The sequence below is a fragment of the Bos mutus genome, chromosome 2 (genome assembly GCF_027580195.1).
Source record: "Bos mutus isolate GX-2022 chromosome 2, NWIPB_WYAK_1.1, whole genome shotgun sequence".
NCBI lineage: Eukaryota > Metazoa > Chordata > Mammalia > Artiodactyla > Bovidae > Bos > Bos mutus.
The window spans coordinates 29,416,225-29,437,323 of record NC_091618.1 but is presented as its reverse complement, the minus strand read 5'-3'; the positions used below and the strand labels follow the sequence as shown (position 1 = coordinate 29,437,323).

General features: G+C 37.5%; 1 protein-coding gene across 7 annotated transcripts in view; it reads right to left on the bottom strand.

Moving 5' to 3' along the window:
• Positions 1-21,099, bottom strand: part of USP37 (ubiquitin specific peptidase 37) — an 85,639-nt gene that overhangs the window by 13,618 nt on the left and 50,922 nt on the right. For 6 of the 7 annotated variants that reach the window (XM_070386756.1, XM_070386742.1, XM_005889653.2 and 3 more), the window contains 5 exons: positions 18,700-18,864; positions 17,198-17,263; positions 14,302-14,443; positions 12,019-12,274; positions 1,364-1,530 (listed from right to left, as the gene is read on the bottom strand). In XM_070386756.1, the coding sequence (XP_070242857.1) occupies positions 1,364-1,530; positions 12,019-12,274; positions 14,302-14,443; positions 17,198-17,263; positions 18,700-18,864 (796 nt within the window). The remainder of the gene's footprint in view (positions 1-1,363; positions 1,531-12,018; positions 12,275-14,301; positions 14,444-17,197; positions 17,264-18,699; positions 18,865-21,099) is intronic. The other variant, XM_070386766.1, reaches the window with a different exon arrangement.

Genomic DNA, 21,099 nt, shown 5'->3' with positions numbered 1-21,099 from the left:
CAATAATACTGTGTTCAAGAAAGTCACAGAGGTGTTCTCTAAGAGGAAATATGATTACTTAAATTTATCCAAGTATATAAAGTCTACATTGAGACAAGATGGTAAAGGACTCTCTTTTAGTAATTAATAGAATTATGCAGGGCTTCCCTGGTGGCTCAGCAGTAAAGAATCTGCCGGCCAACACAGGAGACATAGGTTCAACCCCTGGGTTGGGAAGATCCCCTGGAGAAGGAAATGGCAACTCATTCCAGTGTTTTAGCCTGGGATATCCCATGGACAGAGGAGTCCAGGGAGCTACAGTCCAGGGGTTGCAGAAAGTTGTGTGCACAACTTAGCGACTAAACAAGAAGGTGTGCCAACTAAAGAAACCTTCATCTCATAATCCTCACATCTGAGAAAAAGAAGACAATTTTAACCAGGTCAGTTGACAAGAAAAGTATGTGAAAAGGAAGGTTGCTAAAATATTTTCTTTTTCCTTCTTTTCTCTTTTTCTGCAAAGGGCAACCCACCCCAGTATTCTTGCCTGGGGAATCCTATGGACATAGGAGCCTAGGGGGCTACTGTCCACAGGGTTGCAGAGCTGGACATGCCGGAGCACGCACGCATGCCCTATGAGGAACTACTGCTAAGAAATAAAATTTCTTTTCCACTGAAAGGAAGTTTTCTGAAACAGATGATTACTATAAACAATCTGTAAAACAGTTTGACATATATATATTTTTGATGACAAGGCAATTAGGGAGGTACTTTTTATAAATAAAAGGATACAGAACAGCTGGTTCTGAAACAGTTTTAAAGCAGCAGTTCTCCACACTGCCTGCACATTAGAATCATTGCTGGAAGTTTAGGAAAATAAAAAAGAAGAAAGAAATCTAGTCTCCCAGACCACATCTGAGATCAATTATATCAGAATTTCTGAGGGAAAGAACAACCCTGGCATCAGTATTCTTTTTAAAGCTCCCCAGATAAAATGCAGTTAAAATTAAGACCCGATATTCTTTGCCTTAAAATATTAATGATAAAATCATGATCGCATATTGGCTGTTTTAACTGCTTACAAAATAAAACTGGACTAGGAATGATCTCCAGTAATCCATCTTGCTTTAGCACACAACAAGTCATGGTAATAGAAGGTAACCAACAAGACATTTTGTTGCACTTGGAGTAAAAGAAAAAAAAAATCAGTAATTGTTTCAAACCTAAGGAAAAGGCCCAAAGCAAGTTTAGTTTGTTTAGGTGGCTCAGTGATTTACTGTATGTAAATCACCTGGAACAATGCCTGACATAAAGTGCTTAACAAACGTTTTTTACTATTATTATTGCTCTATCTCTTGGAAAAGACAGATATGGAGGTATTTCTTACTTGCTCCTGGAGGCTCTGAGCCAATGCCTGCTGAAGCTCCTGTTCCTCCCTCTCACGCTCCATATCATACTGCTGGAGCCAATCAACCTCTCCTTGAGATCCTTCTGGAGTTTTATTCTCTTTATTTTCATCACAGTCTTTAGTTATCTCAGTAAAACTGGCAGGATCTGAGGAAGCAGAACAGAACATCACCGGGAAATTCTCTTATAAACTGAAATCTCTGCACTAGAGTGATATGTATTATTCAAAGAGTAATGCATCCTAACCCCAGACATAACTTGCTTGGGACATACAATCTCCCCTTGCTACATCTAGATCAGGGCTTCCTTATCTCAGTACTACTGGCACTTTGGGTGGGATTTTTGTTTGGATGGGGAGAGGGCTCCCCTGTACACTGTATAATATTTAGCAATATCCTTGACCTCTACCTACTAGATGCCAGTAGCAACCCCACCCTCCCTAGTTGTGACAACCAAAAGTAACACTGTTAAATGTCCCCTGGGGAACAAAACTGCCCTCAGTTGAGAACCAGCGACCTACAGTAATGGTTCTGAAACTTAACCAATCATTAGAAGCACCGTGGTTAAGGATAGAGACAAAAAAATAGCCATATTCATAGGTTATGTCACATGACCAATTACTAGGAATAAAGTATTGTTTAGGATAAATAAAGTAAGAATTAGGATAGAATGATTAGGCTAATTATTGAGATTTTCCCTTACTACACTGTATATCATGAGTATTTTTACATTAACAATCGTATGAGCCTTGTGCATATTCTAAATAAAAGAGCTACATAAAATATGTAATACACATTTCATGTACCATAAAAATATATGACAACATATTATGTTTAAAACATTTACCCATGGAGATAAGAAAAAGATTAATCCTTCATTTTTTTCTGTTCATTCTCAATTTCTAGATTAGAGCCTCCTAGTGCACCCAGAGAAGGCAATGGCACCCGACTCCAGTACTCTTGCCTGGAAAATCCCATGGATGGAGGAGCCTGGTGGGCTGCAGTCCATGGGGTCGTGAAGAGTCGGACACTACTGAGCGACTTCATTTTCACTTTTCACTTTCATGCATTGGAGAAAGAAATGGCAACCCACTCCAGTGTTCTTGCCTGGACAATCCCAGGGACAGGGGAGCCTGGTGGGCTGCCATCTATGGGGTCACACAGAGTCGGACAGGACTGAAGTGACTCAGCAGCAGCAGCAGCACTAATGCCACTGCCTCATATGTCCAAACAACGAAGTATGATGTTCCGACCATTCTGTCAGTGCATGTTCTGAGTTCTAGTAGCAGAACTCCTTACACTTACATGGATTGGAGGATAGCCAGTAGAGCACCCATTCATCACCACTGGACAATTAGCATCTATTATATACTTTCTCCTTATTCTAGTGTTAGCCAGAATAAACAGTATAGGTAAAATTTTATTCTGGTTACCTGAAATTTCATTGTAATTTTTAATACAGGTAAGAGTGGGGAGAAAAGCAAGGAACCTCCTTCCCTCTTTCCCTTCTCAAACATTTTACCAAAGCAAAAACTTTCACCTCAACAAGTTAAGGAATTTCTCATAAAAAAAAGTTTAGCCAGTCGGTAAGAATTTTGACTTTACAGGCTCATTTCATATAGACTGTTTTAAAATTAGTGTGTGCTCTTTACCTGCCCCAATACTGAATTGGAACCATTGGAAATGGTAAATACTTTTCCATAATACAGACAACTCTGAAGCTTACAGCATTTTGGTTTTAGACTAAATCAGCAACTAGTCATTTTTTAGTTGAACTGACTTACTGACTGAATTAGACAAAGAAATAGCAACCCAATCCAGCATTCTTGTCTAGAGAATCCTCTGGACAGAGGAGCCTGGTGGGCTGCTGTCCATAGGGTTGCACAGAGTTGGACACAACTGCAGCGACTTAGCATGCATGTATGCATGCACTGGAGAAGGAAATGGCAACCCACTCCAGTGTTCTTGCCTGGAGAATCCCAGGGACAGAGGAGCCTGGTGGGCTGCTGTCTATGGGGTCGCACAGAGTCGGACACAACTGAAGTGACTTAAGCAACAGCAGCAACTGACTGAATATTTACCATTAAAACTTATTCTGAATATTCATTAAAAGAAACTCAGGATATATTAAGTGCAAAAAGCAGTATGATTCCAATTAAAAAAAAATTTTTTAACTCCTCCATTTTTGGAGAAACAATCATTTCCAAAGCCTAGAAGGGGTGGCTCTGAAGCATATAAAATCCTGCCTGTCCCTTTGGCCTTAGCTTACTGGACCAGGAATGAATATCTGAAAGAGTTAACCAGTTGGACCACTTCTGGAAATTTGGAACCGAGACATTCAAAGTTAGTTGATGTTAAGCACTTCAAGTGGAAAAAAGATTTGGGAGTTGAGGCTGCTATTTTAGGAAATAAGATGAACATAATTACTTTTATTCAAAACATACTCATAAAAATAGGTGACAGAGGCACAATTCTTAACCAATAATTTTCAGCACTCAATGTACCAATATATCTCATACAATCCTAGAATTACAGTAGCAATTAATGCATGTGATAGCAAACAGGTATAAGAAACTTTGAAATGCTAAAAAGCTCAATATACATCTGTCTTCAGAACAAGATTATCAGATAGATACAAAAAACAGTTCAGATCTAGAAATAAGTAAGACTATGAGATGAAAAACACACTTTAAAGGAACTGGCACAGTGGATCAGAGGGGGTGCATGTGATAAAAACTCAACATTCTTATACTAATTAGATCATCTGCTGCTTCTCCCATCCCAAATGAAAGCTGCTGCTTCTTTTCTACATTCTGTATTTCAGTCAAGGGGTAAGTGTCCACCCAGTTTTTTTTTTAAGACAGAAATCTGGGAGTCATTCTGACTTCTCATTTACCCACTCATATTAGATAAAGTGTTATTTCCCACCTCTCTCTTGAATCCATCAACTGTTATTTTTTTTCCAATGCCAAATGTTGGCTCAGGGTACATTAACTTTTGGTTTGGGCTACTGTAGTAACTTTCTAACAGTTCTCACAGGATACTTTGGTTCTTCTTTAAATTATGCACTACACTGCAGTGAATTATCTTTTTCAAATACAAACCTTTATCAAATACCTTTTGCTTAAAATTATTCAATAACTTCCTAATGCTTTTGAAATAAAAGTCCAAACTTCTAAACATGACTTTAGGCCAGGTAAAAACTGGAGTCTGTGTAACTCTCTAGGCTCATCTTTTGCTTTTTCCCCCTCAACATTAATGTTCTAGCCATGCAGATCATTCTGAACTTTTAAGGTTCATTAACTTACCATGGCCTTTCTCACATCTGGACCTTTGCACACACACTCTTCCCCCCGTCTTTGGTTAACAGTGAAATCTTACTTAACCAGTCTTTCTTTCCCTCTTCAGTTGATTCAAGAGATGAGCAATGTGACGCACTCCAAATATTTACTGAGAATCAAGCTAGGTGCCAGCTAGCTTTAGCTAACTGCTAAAGAAGTTGAGGATATAGTGATAATTAAGGCAAGATGACCCTTTCCCTGAAGGAGCTAAAGTGCAAAGGCTTGGAGATGAAAATGAGCTTAGCATGGGGACACACAGAGAGTATCAGTATGGCTAAAACAGCAGAGTGAAAGAGGGGCAAGGTGAAGACAGGCCATAGTGAGAAGCCTGGATTAAGTGTAATGGGAAATCACAGTAAGTTCAAGGCAGAAGGGTAATGTATGATTTATGCTTCAGAAAGATTACGCTGGCAGCTTTGCTCATGAAAGAAGGTCTGTAGTGGGGTGAGAGTGAAGGAAGAGACATTAGGAATCAACTGTAGTGGCCCAAGTGAGAGTTGGAAGACTAGAGTTATAGTTATGAAGATGTTGATAAGTGATTGGATTCAGGATATATTTTGGAGGTATAATAGACTAGACCTATTGATGGACTGAATATGAGGTATAAACAAACAAATAAACAAAAAAAACCAAGGGAGATATATTTTTGGCTTGAACCAAAAAACGGTGGATGGTGATACCACTTGCTGATATGGTACAAGGTTACTGGGGTGGGGGTGGCAGCTAAAAATCAGTCAACCAAATGGACATTTCAAGTAGGCATTTAAATATGTAAGTTTAAAGCTCAGGGGAGAGATCTAGGCAAGGATATGAATTTGATATTCCATCAGTATGTGAGGTTATGGGAACATGTAAGATCACTTAGAGAGAGAGCTTTAGAAAAAAAGACAGCTAAGGATAGTGTTCTGGGAATATTCCAACAGTTACAGTTCTGATGAGGAAAGCAAAATCAAAACCAAAAAAACCCTAGGATGAATGGTTGGTTTAGTAGGAAGAAAAAACCAGGCAAGAGTAGTTTATAGAAAAAAGTTTATAAAGCTTTACATGTTAAGGAGGGAGTGGTGGAGTTTATGAAATATTGCTACTATAAACTTGATACATTTTAGTGGAGTGGTGGAGGTAAAAGCCCATTTTGAGAGTGTAGACAAGAGAATGGGAGATGATAAGAAAAAAGAGAGAATGAGTGAAACGACTCTTTCAAAGGATTTTTCCGGGAGGGGAGCAAACAAAAGGGGCAACAGCTATAGGGAAACACAAGATCATAATACGGTTCTTTAAAAAGGGTAATATTAAGAAACAACAGAGTGATTTAGAAAAGATGCATAAGAGAAACAGTATAACATAACAGTATAATTTCAAGACAGTCTTTAGAAGGCACAAGTAGATGAGATCCTGGATATCAATGAATGAAGGGATTGGCCTTAAATAAGAATAAGGACATTTCCTCCATAACAAAGATGAAGGCACAGCTTTCATCTGATTGCATCTATTTTCTTTGAAAGACCTACAGCTAAGTTGTGAGCCCAGATCATATGTGGAAGGAGAACTATAGATTTAAGACATTATGGAGACCAAGAAAAGAAATTTACTAAGGAACTATAACAGAACTGACAAGTAGAATTCAGTGCCCATGTTACACTGTGGCTGTGAATTTGAGGAAAGTATAGTCATCACAGTTTTGTGATTTTTCTCCAGCACTCTTTAGCTGCTTGGGTGAAGGTATGGAGTAAAAAGATGGTTGAGCTGCAAAATGGGATTTCATTAGGCAACAGAGGAACAAACAGAGGAAAGAGAGAAGAGAATCAGAATATGGCATATAGGCTGGGGAGGGAAGTGATAACAAAAGGGAGGTGATGAAGAGCCAAAAAGTAGAAGACAACAGACTGGAAGTCTTAATGAGATCAGGTAATTGTTGAAGTAAGTTTTTGTTGTTCAGTCACTCAGTCATGTCCTTTGTGACATGACTTGGACCTCTTTGTGACCTCATGGACTGCAGCACGCCAGGCTTCCTTGTCCTTCACCATCTCCGAGTCTGCTCAAACTCATGTCCATTGAGTCAGTGATGCCATCCAACCATCTGATCTTCTGTTATCCCCTTCTCCTCTTGCCTTCAATCTTTCCCAGCATCAGGGTCTTTTCAAATAAGTCAGCTCTTCGCATCAGGTGGCCAAAGTATTGGAGTTGCAGCTTCAACATCAGTCCTTTCAGTAAATATTCAGGACTGATTTCCTTTCGGATGGACTGGGACTCTGAAGAGTCTTCTCCAACATTACAGTTCAAAAGCATCAAATCGTTGGCGTTTAGCCTTCCTTATGGTCCAACTCTCACATCCATACATGACTAGTAGAAAAACCATACCTTTGACTATACAGACCTTTTTGGCAAAGTAATATCTCTGCTTTTTAACATGCTATCTAGGTTTGTCATAGCTTTTCTTCCAAGGAGCAAGCATTTTTTAAACTTCATGGCTGCAGTCACCATCTGCAGTGATTCTGGAACCCAAGAAAATAAAGTCTGTCACTGTTTCCACTGTTTCCCCATCTATTTGCCATGAAGAGATGTGACTAGATGCCATGATCTTAGTTTTCTGAATGTTGAGTCTTCAGCCAACTTTTTCACTCTCCTCTTTCACTTTCAAGGGTCTTTAGCTCCTCTTTGCTTTCTGCCATAAGGGTGTTATCACCTGCATATCTGAGGTTATTGATATTTCTCTTGGCAATCTTGATTCTAGCTTGTGCTGCATCCAGTCTGGCATTTTGCATGATGTACTCTGCACAGAAGTTAAATAAGCAGGGTGACAATATACAATAAAGCCTTGATATACTCTCCTCAGTTTGGAACCAGTCTGTTGTTCCATGTCTGGTTCTAACTGTTGCTTCTTGATCTGCATACAGGTTCCCCAGGAGGCAGGTAAGGTAATCTGGTATTCTCATATCTTTAAGAATTTTCCACAGTTTGTTGTCATCCACAGTCAAAGGCTTTAGCGTAGTCAATGAAGCAGATGTTTTTTCTGGAATTCTCTTGCTTTTTCTATGATTCAACAGATGTTGGCAATTTGATCTCTGGTTCCTCTACCATTTCTAAATCCAGTTTGAACATTTGGAAGTTCTCAGTTCACGTACTGTTGAAGCCTAGCTTGGAGAATTTTGAGCATTACTTTGCTAACATGTGAAATGAGTGCAACTGTGTGGTAATTTGAACATTCTTTGGCAAGAAATAAAGAGAATAGAAGAATGACATTACTTGAGCTAGGAGGAGAAATGGGTTAGAGAAAGATACTTGAAATTAGTATTTCAAAGGTGATACAGTTACTGATGATGACAAAATCTAGGGAGATAGTTCTCAAACTTTAACATCAGAATCAACTGGAATCAAAAGACAGAATGCTGAGCCCCAACATTCAGAGTTTCTCATTCATTTGGTGAGGGGTGGGGGTCAAGAATGGCATTTCCAGCAAGTTCCTACATGATATTGATAGCCTGGAGATATACTGTGAGAACTACTGGTTTGAGTTTCGTCAGTTGTCAAGACGGGGAAAAAGAAAAGTTCTTTGGAATTCACATTAGGAACTGAGAAACCAGGTGGTTGATAGGGACATTTAGGAGGATGCTGAAAGCCCTAAGAATGCTGATGGGAGTGGAATGATTGGAAGGTAAAAGATAGCTATAGAAAGAGATAATATGGCAAAGTCAGAAGTTACATGCTTCAAACGAGCAGGAATTTTTTTTAGGATGAAAGGAGACAAGCAGTTGGAATTGGCAATGGGCAACAAGGAGAAAAATGATCCCATCTCCATGCTCTGAAGTTTCAGGGTATGAAGTGGGGGGGTGGAGGGGGGGTGCGGAGGAATCCAAAACAGCTGTTAAAGAATAGTAGGACAATTCATAATGGGAGCTTTTCAAAGAAAAATTGGCCTTGACTAGAGACTAAAGGGACCTAACAACAAAATGCAGTGGGTAAGCTTTGGATTTGAGTTTTTTTTTAAAAGTGTAAAAAATACGTTACAGATCAATGGGAAAATGTATATGTGGGATCTCTATATATGGAATTATATATGGAATCACTCTTAACATTCTTAGGTATGCTAACTGTTACATAAGAAAATTTCCATGTACTTAGGAGAGTCAGGTTGAAGTGTTTCAGGGTAAACTGTTATGATACTTGCAATTTCAAATAGTTCTATTAAAAAGAAGAGTGTGTGCATGCTCATTCTCCAAAGATGGCATCCAATGAACCATGCATATAGGTATTCTAACTCTGTGTAGTCCAACTCACAGTGAACACTTGCAGATCCTGTGAGTGCTTTAAGAAAATGTGACAGAACTGATTCTGTCCTAATTTTGAGCCTATACATTAAGGGCTTCCCTGGTGGCTAAGAGGGTAAAGCATCTGCCTGCAATGCGGGAGACTGGGGTTCAATCCCTGGGTCAGGAAGACCCCCTGGAGAAGGAAATGGCAACTCATTCCAGTACTCTTGCCTAGAAAATCCCATGGACGGAGGAGCCTGGTAGACTATAGTCCATGGGGTAGCAAAGAGTCAGACACAACTGAGAGACTTCACTTCACTTCATACATTAAGGACCTGGCAGATGCCCCTTTTGTGTTCTGGGGAGCCCTGAGCTATCATGTAAGACATTTGGCTACCATACTGAAGAGACCACATGGAAAGGGAGAGTCCCTGAGATTATATGAAGAGATGGAAAAGATGAAGAGAAGAGGAGGAGACAGATGGCCAGGGAAAGGGGACCAGAAGAACAGAGAGGCTATCTAGGCATCCCAGCTGATCCTTCTCACCAATACCACCAAGGTGCCGAGGTGAGCCATCTTGAATGTTACTGCCCAGTCAACAATACAGGGAGCAGAAGAACTACCATCAAAGACCAGTCAATCTATAGAATTATGACATATTAAAATACCTGTATTAAAGCACTAATTTTGGGGTAACTATAGCACAACTACACATATACATGGGGGCGGTGTGGAAGGGAGAAGAAAAAGAAAGTTACAAAATGTTAATGAATCTAGATGAAGGGTATAAAAGTGTGTATTTTATTTTTCAACTTCTCTCTGGATTTGAAATTTTCAAAATAAAAACCTTACGGAGGGTTTGATCATATTTGATCATTCCTTAGAATTATTATTAATTTTTAACATATGATAATGATATGGAGGATGTGTTATTTTGAAAAGAGTTCTTATCTTTTAGTGATACTGAAATCCTGATTCACTTCCAAAGGCAGTGATTGTTAGTTTAGTAAGAGAAGGGGACTTCATAAGGATATTTACCATCAAGAGATAAAAAAATTCTATCATATACTAGTATTGTCTTCACTTCCAAAATCCTAGGCTTGACATACTGACACACATTAGCTAGCTATATAGATATAGATACTAAATCCTTAGTATTTAGTACCAGCAGAAAAAAGTCAGACATGGCTACAAGGAGAGGCAGTGAAAATTCTTTACTTAAAAATCTTAAGACACCCGTAGCGCAAGGCAAGGAGGTTCAGTTCTGTTGTTTGCAGTGATAGCTTGAGAAACAACAAAATTTGAGTAATAATTACCACAAAAATATTTGTATCTGTATAGCACTTCACATAATACGTATGTATTATTTAACATTTTACCCCAACCATTTGAAGTATGTCTCATAGCTATCAAGGGGTTAAATCACTTATTTAAAAATTTATAACTAGTAGGTGGTATAGCTAAGACTAGACACCCAAGACCTGCTCTCTTGGTTCAGTGGTCTTTCCACCATTTTAAAGGGATGAACCCAAAGAAGAACGGAGAACTTGATTTATACATTAGAACTTGATATAAGTTCAGATATGAAAAAATGAAGAATTATACATATTTATGAGAGAAGTGGTAAGAAAAAAGTGACCAAAAATTGACACAAACAATTTTTAAATGCAGGAATACCAACTTTTCTTTTGATGTACACCTACATCCGCTGGATCATGGAAAAATCAAGAGAGTTCCAGAAAAACATCTATTTCTGCCTTATTGATTATGCCAAAGCCTTTGACTGTGTGGATCACAATCAACTGTGGAAAATTCTGAAAGAGATGGGAATACCAGGCCACCTGACCTGCCTCTTGAGAAACTTGTACGCAGGTCAGGAAGCAATAGTTAGAACTGTACATGGAACAACAGACTGGTTCCAAACAAGAAAAGGAGTACATCAAGGCTGTATATTGTCACCCTGCTTATTTAACTTATATGCAGAGTACATCATGAGAAACGCTGGGCTGAAAGAAGCACAAGCTGGAATCAAAACTGCCAGGAGAAATATCAGTAATCTCAGATAAGCAGATGACACCACCCTTATGGCAGAAAGTGAAGAACTAAAGAGCCTTTTGATGAAAGTGAAAGAGGAGAGTGAAAAAGTTGGCTTAAAGCTCAACAATCAGAAAACGAAGATCATGGCATCTGGTCCCATCACTTCATGGCAAATAGACGGGGAAACAGTGGCTGACTTTATTTTCGGGGGCTCTAAAATCACTGCAGATGGTGATCGCAGCCATGAAATTAAAAGACGTTTACTCCTTGGAAGGAAAGTTATGACCAACCTAGACAGCATATTCAAAAGCAGAGACATTACTTTGCCAACACAGGTCCATCTAGTCAAGGCTATGGTTTTTCCAGTGGTTATGTATGGATGTGAGAGTTGGACTATAAAGAAAGCTGAGCGCCGAAGCACTGATGCTTTTAAACTGTGGTGTTGGAGAAGACTCTTGAAAGTCCCCTGGACTGCAAGGAGATCCAACCAGTTCATCCTAAAGGAGATCAGTCCTGGGTGTTCATTGGTAGGACTGATTTTGAAGCTGCAACTCCAATACTTTGGCCACCTGACGCGAAGAGCTGACTCATTTGAAAAGACCCTGATGCTGGGAAAGACTGAAGGCAGGAGGAGAAGGGGACGACAGAGGATGAGATAGTTGGATGGCATCACTGACTCAATGGACATGTGTTTGGGTGAACTCCGGGAGTTGGTGATGGACAGGGAGGCCTGGCGTGCTGCGGTTCATGGGGTCGCCAAGAGTCGGACACGACTGAGCGACTGAACTGAACTGACACCTAAAGGGACAAGGAATACTCTACCACTAGCCTCTGACACAAACTCACAATATTCACTTATTTCTGTTAGAAAAAGAAGAGAAAGAGCACAAAAATATTATAGCTCTATTATACAGATCCATCTCATCTCCCATTATGTAGAAGTCATTTGCTATTACAAAGCTTTTAAAACAGTTATGTCTTATTTACCAGATGTTTATCTTTAAACCTACCAGGCTCTGTGATTGTCTTCGGCTTCTCAGTTTCCACAGAGTCTGGATTTTCAGGCATTTCTTGAATATCATCTTCTGCAAATCCAGTATCAGGGCTGCTAGTTGGTTTATCATCATCTTCATGACTGAGAGATGGTGAAGCTTCTCTTTTACTTATCTCTAAAACAGCTGCTAGAAGCTCCTCTTCACTCATTCCGTCAAATCCAGAGTTTTCCAATTCAGATTTATCAGGTTCTATTCTGCATGATTTTGAATCCTAAAGAATAGAACTGCTTTTAGAAGAAAACAGAATGCCTACAAATACAGCAATCTTAGAGTTTAAAGTGATATGTTCATTTCTAAGAAGTTTCCTTTCCTTTTTCTTTTTCTGGCTGTGCCACGTGGCATGTGGGATCTTAGTTCCATGCCCTCTGCAGTGGAAGCGTGGAAACCTAACCACTCATCTGCCAGGGAATTGCCTAAGTTTCCTTTCTTTGATGTTTTGGGTTATTTAACAACTAATAACGAATAAATAAAGTCACTGGGAAGCCTAATTTTCTTTTAATTTTTTATGTATTAACTACATATAAAGATACATGTTTACTTGCTTGATTATAATAAATGTTAAGTATACTCTTTGTATACATTTGGAAAATACATAAAAATAATAAAATAAACTCATTCAAAAATCCACCACTCAGAGATATTTAAGTGTTTTTGGTATATTTTTTCCAGATATACATGGATCACACTGTAAATATTCTGTCACTATACCTAACATTCTTTTTAAAATGTGGGTAGCTCTCATTCCTTTTTTTTGAATAGATGAAAAAAATAAAAACTATCAAGATTTTATAAATATTTAGAAGTTATTTTCTGAATAAATTTCTCTGATTTCTGGGAGAATTTTTCACTTTGTCATTTCTCACTCAAGGTCAGCAACCACAAACTACCTCTAACTTTAAAGACAGGAAACAGTCTGAACAAAAAGTAACTACTGAAATAATTGTTATTTTACTGAAATGAGGTTTAAAATCAGTTTCATGAGATGATGCAAACTCCTAAAAAACCTTGTATCTTCAAAAATGTTAACCATCATTATTATGTGTCAAGACTGAAGATGCTGAAAGTTGTGCCTTCACACCCATCAAACGTTTAGACTACCTAGTTGGCCTGTTAATGTAAAATATTTACTATGGTTCCCTCGTATTAATAATTAGTATCAAAATAATGCAAGTAATTATCCGAGGACCTGGTGGCTCAGATGGTAAAGAATCTGCCTGTAATGTAGGAGACCTGGGTTCAATCCCTGGGTCTAAGATCCCCTGGAGAAGGGCATGGCAACCCATTCTAGTATTCTTGCCTGGAGATTCCCCATGGACAGAGGAGCCAGGCAGGCTACAAAAGGGGTCGCAAAGAGTTGCACATGACTGAGTGAATAAGCACACACAGCAAATGTAAGAGTAGCTCTGAAGATTAATATTAATAGGAGGAAGCTATTTATTTACAACAACTTTCACTTCTTAACGTATCAATCTTGGAAGCAACCTAAGTTTCTACTGATGGATGAATGCATAAACAAGATGTGAAATGAGTGCGTGTTTAAGTGTGCGCACACACACATGATGGAACATTATTCAACCATGAAAAAACTATGAAAAACAATGAAATTTTGCCATTTGTGACATCACTAAAGGACCCTGAGGGAAATAAGTTACATAGAGAGAAAGATAAATACTGTATGATTTCACTTACACGTATAATCTAAAAAAACAAAAAAACTAAGCCCACAGATACAGAGAACAGACGGTGGCTGCCAAAGGTGAGGACTAGGGAGTCAATGAAATCGGTGAGGGGGCAAAAAAGTACAAATTTCCAGTTATAAAATAAGTCATGGGGATGTAATTTACAGTTAATAATATTGCATTGCATATTTGAAAGTTGCTAAGTACATCTGAAAAGTTCTCACTCACAAGAAAAAATTTTTTTGGTAACCAGGTATAGTGATAATGTTAAATAGATTTCTTGTGGTGATCATTTTGCAATAAATATACACAAATATATCATGTTATACAGTTGAAATTAATCTCATGTTTTATGTCAATTATACCTCAATTTAAAAAAAAAGCCTCAATCCACGTTTAAACACACAAGTTTTGTAGCTACAAACAGCAGACTCTTAAAATTGTTCAAACAGGTGCATTAAGTTTACGATCTATTGTATGTATTTATTAAGTTTGCCGATGTTGCTTATGAAAAGGCATTGGTTTCTACAGTCAGATATTTTGGTAAGAAACCACTTACCTTTTCCAGGTCCTCCTGCTGCTGTTCACTGCCTGACATTTCACAAAGCCTATGGCTAAGGGCCACAGAGCGTTTAAGCTCATCTTCACTGTCTGAATCAAGGGATAAAGCCAAGGAGGTCTTGGATTTGAAGGTGAAATTCCTATTATTTAAGAGAAACAAACAAACAGACAACTCTATGTAAGTGATAAGTAATTATCTGTCCTTGTTATTTCTTTGAAGTATAAATATCAAAATAAAAGTTTTTCCATTATGGAGAATGATTTAACAGAGAAAAAAAAAATATATCAAAAGAGGTATATTTAAGCATTACCTTTGCCCTACTCCAAAAGAGCCATGCTTTGAAAATCAGACAACTCTTATGCTATTTTATATCATCAGTAAACCAATCACTTTGTGCCTTTTTTCTTTTAATGATCAACTCCAAAGAAGTTTGTTACTGTCTTTATAAAGCAAGTACTCTACTGAATGCATGCAGACATAGCAATGAATATGTTTTTGACAACAGAGTGTATGAGGACTAATTTTTGCTCTTTAAAATTATGATCCATGTACTTTGAAATTAACAGTAACATTCCACTTATCCATTTATATGCACGTCCAACTTCTGGCAACCTCTACCTTCTAGAACACAGAGACTCAAAAGGTTAAAAAAAAAAGGCTTCTGAGGAAGGCAGTAGTTTCAAAGCTCATGAACTTTACTGTTTAGACACGGACCCTTCTTCCCCAGGAAATGGTGAGCAAAATAATGTAGCAAGTTCATCAAGAAATGAGAGCTAAGAAATGAGAGAGAATAACCACCAAAAGGACAATAAAGAGCTATGAAGTAATTTAATGTAAAGGCAAACTGTCTCATAAGAATTAAGAGCCTCTGAGGGCATTACCATATTAAAACACAGTGTAATAATGGATACTTACAATGCTGGTTCTAAGTCATTACAATATATTTAAATTATCTTCAGTGTGTTTCATTTAATAACATAAGGAATTCTGCAAGGTTACAGAGATATAACCATCTAAAATGGTTAAAACATTTTAAAGATTAAAATTAAAAAGGCAATGTTTTAAAAGGCAAGCTTCAATCATATAAAAATTCATTTATTTGGAATATGAAATATTACTTTTCAATGATACTAGATAAGTAAGGTGTTACTGTGTTGTCTTCTAAGTGAGCCAAAAATAAACTAAAGGAAAAAGTGGTAAAGGTAAAAAAGCACAAACTTTCTTTGATGAAGGTTAACATAAATTCATATGCTATACTAAAAAAAAAAGTCAAATGGAAGTTAGAAAATGCAATAATCTAAATGTGAAAACTATAAATAAACATATAGAATGATGTCATCAAGAAATAAGAGGCCACAGTGGAAACCAGGAGAATGTATAGCAATGTAGATCAAAGAAAAGAGGCAAGTGGTCAGCAATAAGCCCAACCATGGTCTTTGGCTGAGAGCAGTCAGGGTATCACTGCACTTCAGCCTGAACACTTGAATAGCCTCCCAATATGTATTGAAAAAGAGTTTTTAATATAACTTCGAAAAAGCCAATTAGCCATCTTAATTCTTCATTTCTGATTCCATGCTCACCAAGCAAAACTGAACATACCATTTATTTATTTATCTATGTAAATACTTTGCTGAAGGAGGGTGACACCTGGCTACTAATATACCAGGGTCAAATGTGACAAAGAATATTACAGAAGAACCAATGGTATTTTGGTTCATAATTCAGCCTCTTTTAAGTTTGATCGGCATGACAGGTCTTCTAGGGCCTAGTCATCTTTATTGACCAACTCTCAAATTCTCATACCAGTAAGACCCTGGAGAACAGATTGACCATGCCAAGTATAATGATGCCCAATGAAACCATCTCTTTCTTGAAACTATAGTGATTTGGTACATAAAGAGTGCATTCCATTAATAGTTACTATATTCACAGAAGGCAGCTTGCCTGTAGTAAGGAAAAATATTCATCCTGTAAAGGCATCACTTGCTCACTTTCTAAGCAGCCAAGTGGTATTGCTCATTTGTATCTTGAGAACGGGCAAGAGTATTCATATCGGTACCATTTCAGATTTCTAGTCAGTTAGTCATCTGGTTCTAATTGCACTGAAAAATAATTAACAGGAGGAAAAGAAAACAGCAGTTCCCAAATGTCATTTTATGGTTATATAAGCACCCCAAAAGCCCTTAAACAACAGAAGTGTCTCTTTTCTAAAAGTACTTTGGGACATCAAATCTTTAGAAAAATTAGTTTTAAAGTCAAATGACAACCAAGTCATTTAGAAATGTCTAATCAGGAACTGTAGTTCTAGTCAAATCACTGAGGAGGTATATTAAAAAAAATAGTATTTGTCTCCTTCTTGGACAAACTTCTGGTCTGAAGCAAAAATATATAAAATATTTGTAGAATAGCTACATTCTAGTATGTATTTGTTTTCCTGTCCCCTTTCAGAATGGCTCCAGTTCAGTGTCTAAGATAAAAAGTCCCACACTAGTTAGCTACAGGTGAAAAGATATTTTGAGATCTCCATGCGTGTATTTGAAGAATGGTGCTTTTTATACCAGTAAGGGTTACTTTAACTCTTCAATCCTAAAAATTCCTTGTCATCAGTCAATTTCTAGAGTTGTAGGATGAAAATATTACATACAAAAGATGATCTAAGAAGTTTTAAAGCAAAATTTTGAGAGGATCATCAGAACTTGCTTCAGTGTTAAAACTCGATATACCCTAATCACAGTTCAAAGCAGATTTAGGAAAATTCCAAAATACAGTAATGCAGAGCAGTTATCATGCAAAAAGAGAAACAATATGAAAAGGGAAGGGGATAATCTTGGAAATTAGGGTAAGCCAAATCCTTAAAAATACAAATTTTGGGTACACAAGAAATATAACTCACTTTGAAGGTGTAGAAGGGCTGGTGATGCAGGAATTCACCATTTGAGAGGCTTTCAATGGTCTAGAACTATCAGAAAATTAGAAAATATATAATGTATATAATTACATTACTAAAAAAAATACACTTAACTTATAAAATGAATTATCCTGTATTACAGTCCCTTATATCCTCCTGAAAAGCAAACAATTATACTTTTCAACTAATAATAGAGGCCAAAAGAGAAAACAAAATACTTTCTCTAGGCTTTGCCTTATCTCATGATCTAAATAAATAATACTGGAAATGAAGTCAAATACTGATACAACAGGAAAAGGACAACTTGGGAAATTCTCTTTGTCTCAGTTCTTTTAAGCAATAGAATAGTAACAGCTCTCATTTATTGAGGACTTACTAGATGTCAGGCACTATAATAAGAACTCATACATATTATCTCATTTAAAGTTCACAACTACTCTGTTATTTTCTCTACAGACAGGTCAAGGAATTTGTCCAAAGTCTCCAAGGTATTAAATTGTATAGTCAGAGAGACCAGTTTCAGGCCTGTGATCGTAAAGAGCCTTGGCTACTCGTATGAAATGGTAATATTTCCACAAAGAGTACTAGCTCTACCAGTAGAGGGCAGTTTGCATCAAGCAAAAACATCCATTCTAAAGAAAGGCCATAAGAGAACATCCAGAAACACTGACTCTCTGGGAACATGTTATTGGCTCAGTGAGGCGTTCAGTGTAAACCTATATGATATTTCAAATATTAATCCAAAAGGGAAATAATTTTTACAAAACTTCATCAATTCATTTTAGCAAATGTTTATCACTTAGTGTGTAAGTATAAAATGGAACTACAACATATGGCTCAAAGTAATGCAAGTATGCAGAAACATCTGAAGAAATCTTAAGGTTTTCCCAGGATTCATGATGATAAAATAAAAAGTTACTTCTCATGGAAAAATTGTGAGGCACCATTGAAGTTCTTTGCTCAAACTGGTAATGCTTTTATGAAGACACAATCTATTTTAAATGTCCCAGCATAATAGTTAATATACTGTTTCTCAAGTTTGCATACTTCAAAGAGTCAGCAAAGACATTCATTAAAAATACCGATTCCCCAGTCCTATATCAGATTTGCTGAAACAGAACTTCTAGGGAACAAACACAAGAATTGGTATTTTTAGTGTTCAGGGGACTCTTAAGACCATGTAAATTTGGTTTGTATTCCTCAAATGTATAAAACTGTCTTCCAGTGATCTAAAAGAGTAAGGAGTACTCCCTAAAAAGGTAATTTATTATGAAAGGCAATTAATGCACATTGAAAATTGTTATTAAAGCATTTTTTCAATTACTTAAATCACATAGTAATTTAGCACAGAATCCTCAAATAAAGCAAAATTAAAATCTTCTTGGTATGATTTTACCTGCAGTCATGTTATCTAATTCAGTCATTCTTCTGATCAGATAGTAGAAGTCTTTCTACTTCAAAAGGGAAAGAAATTCTCAAGGACTTACACTGCCATCTGTGCACTCCAACCAAGGTTAAAGGGTGGTTTCGTATTTTCAGTGCAATGAGATGAGAGGGTCAGGTATCTTGGAATGATGACTTGCTGCCCAATCTTGTTGTTAAGTGAGAGAGCAACATTGAAGCTGTATCGTTTCAAATGAAGTATGAGGATTCTGAAAAACAAGATGATGACACTACTGGTTCGAATATAACAGAGGTAGCTCTTTTACAGCTAAGAAGAGATCACTTAACTAACCATGTTAGACAGCTTTTGATTTAAAGACTACAATAGGCCAAACTAAAGATCTGTCAAGGAACATTTACTGAATACCTGCCATGCACTAGGCATTGTGCTAGATACTAAGAACACAAATAAAAATAAAACACAGGCACTGGGTAGATATTATTAATTGAGAGGTTTGGGTAAAATAATGTTACTAGAAAAAAAACATCAGTTCAGTTCAGTCCCTCAGTTGTGTCCGACTCTTTAAGACCCCATGGACTGCAGCATGCCAGGCTTCCCTGTCTACCACCAACTCCTGGAGTTCACTCAAACTCATGTCCATTGAGTCAGTGATGCCATCCAGCCATCTCATCCTCTGTCGTCCCCTTCTCCTCCTGCGTTCAATCTTTCCCAGCATAATGGTCTTTTCAAATGAGTCAGTTCTACACATCAGGTGGCCAAAGTATTGGAGTTTCAGCTTCAGCACCAGTCCTTCTAATGAATATTCAGGACTGATTTCCTTTAGGATGTACTGCTTGGATCTGCTTGGAGTTCAAGGGGCTCTCAAGAGTCTTCTCCAACATCTCAGTTCAAAAGCATCAATTCTTTAGCGCTGAGCTTTCTTTATAGTCCAACTCTCACATCCATATATGACTACTGGAAAAACCATAGCTTTGACTAGACAGACCTTTGTTGGCAAAGTAATGTCTCTGCTTTTGAATATGCTGTCTAGGTTGGTCATAACTTTTCTTCCAAGGAGCAAGCATCTTTTAAACCAAAAGATATCAGACAAGAAAACTGAATTTTAAAATACTGTATTGATACTGGGTCAAATCCTTATTTATTTCAGTGTTATATAGTTTATAAAAAAATGGGTGTTATATAACCATAAGGGTCTACCCTGTAGCTCAAATGGTAAAGAATCTGCCTGCAACACCAGAGACCCGGGTTTGATCCCTGGGTCAAGAAGATCCCCTGGAGAAGGGAATGGCAGTCCACTTCAGTATTCTTGCCTGGAGAATCCCATGGACATAGGAGTCTGGCAGGCTACAGTCCATGGGATCGCAAACAGTCAGACACGACTGAGTGACTAATACTACTACTATATAACCATAGATGGTAATTTAAGTGTTAAACAGCCCTTATATTTGATAGTGAAAAATTTTTAAGATGACTTTTGATGAGAACTATTCTTATCTCTTCTCTAGAGAAAAGAGAGAAAACAAAAAGTTTTCTCCACATTCAAAAAAAGTTCTATAAAACGTACATGCCCAATCTGGTTTGTGGATCTGAAAAGGCTTTTAGCTCTGTAGTTTTTTAAAATTACTACTGTAGTAACCATTTTACCTCTAATAAAGAATATAATCTCTGTTTAATAGACTAAACATATTTCATAGCCCACAAGAACACTTTCAAAATTGAATTTCAGAACACCTATGGGAATAATGTTTATGGAAAACTGTTTCCTTTCTTACTGTATATACCTTCACCAAAAAACCACAAAGTCAAAAATCTGTAGAAGTTACTGACTGTATTTCTGTTAAAAAGTATGCAAGAATTCATGGCCTTCAAAATCACAACTTGAGAGAGTACAAGAATCCAACTGATGTGAAGAGACTAAGATGAATGTCAAATGTCAAATATTTTGACTAAACTTTCAAATGATCCCACCAAAATAAAGGGTAATATTAAACAGTCAAATTATCACTCATCTGTAAAGGTGAGGTGGACTACAAATGAACAGTTTTGATAAAGATATCAGGGCCTTCAAGAATAAAACAAACAGATTTAATACTGAAATGAACAAAATAGAGCAAGTCCAGTAACTAGGATTTATGACACAAAGGCTTGACTGATTTCCTTAGTTAGTGACAGCTGGTAACAATCAATCGTTTTCCTTAAGATTTATTCCCCCGACTCTCTTGCCTTCCCTGGTGGCTTGGGCTTCCCTGGTGACTCAGACAGTAAAGTTGCCTGCAATGCGGGAAACGCAGGTTCAATCCCTGGGTTGGGAAGATTCCCTGAAGAAGGGAATGGCTACCCCCTCCAGCATTCTTGCCTGGAGAATTCCATGGACAGAGGAGCCTGGCAGGCTACAGTCTACGGGGTTGCAGAGATTCAGACATGACTGAGTGACTAACGTTCTCTTGCCTTAAAACACTCACAAATAGGCAAGAATAAGTCT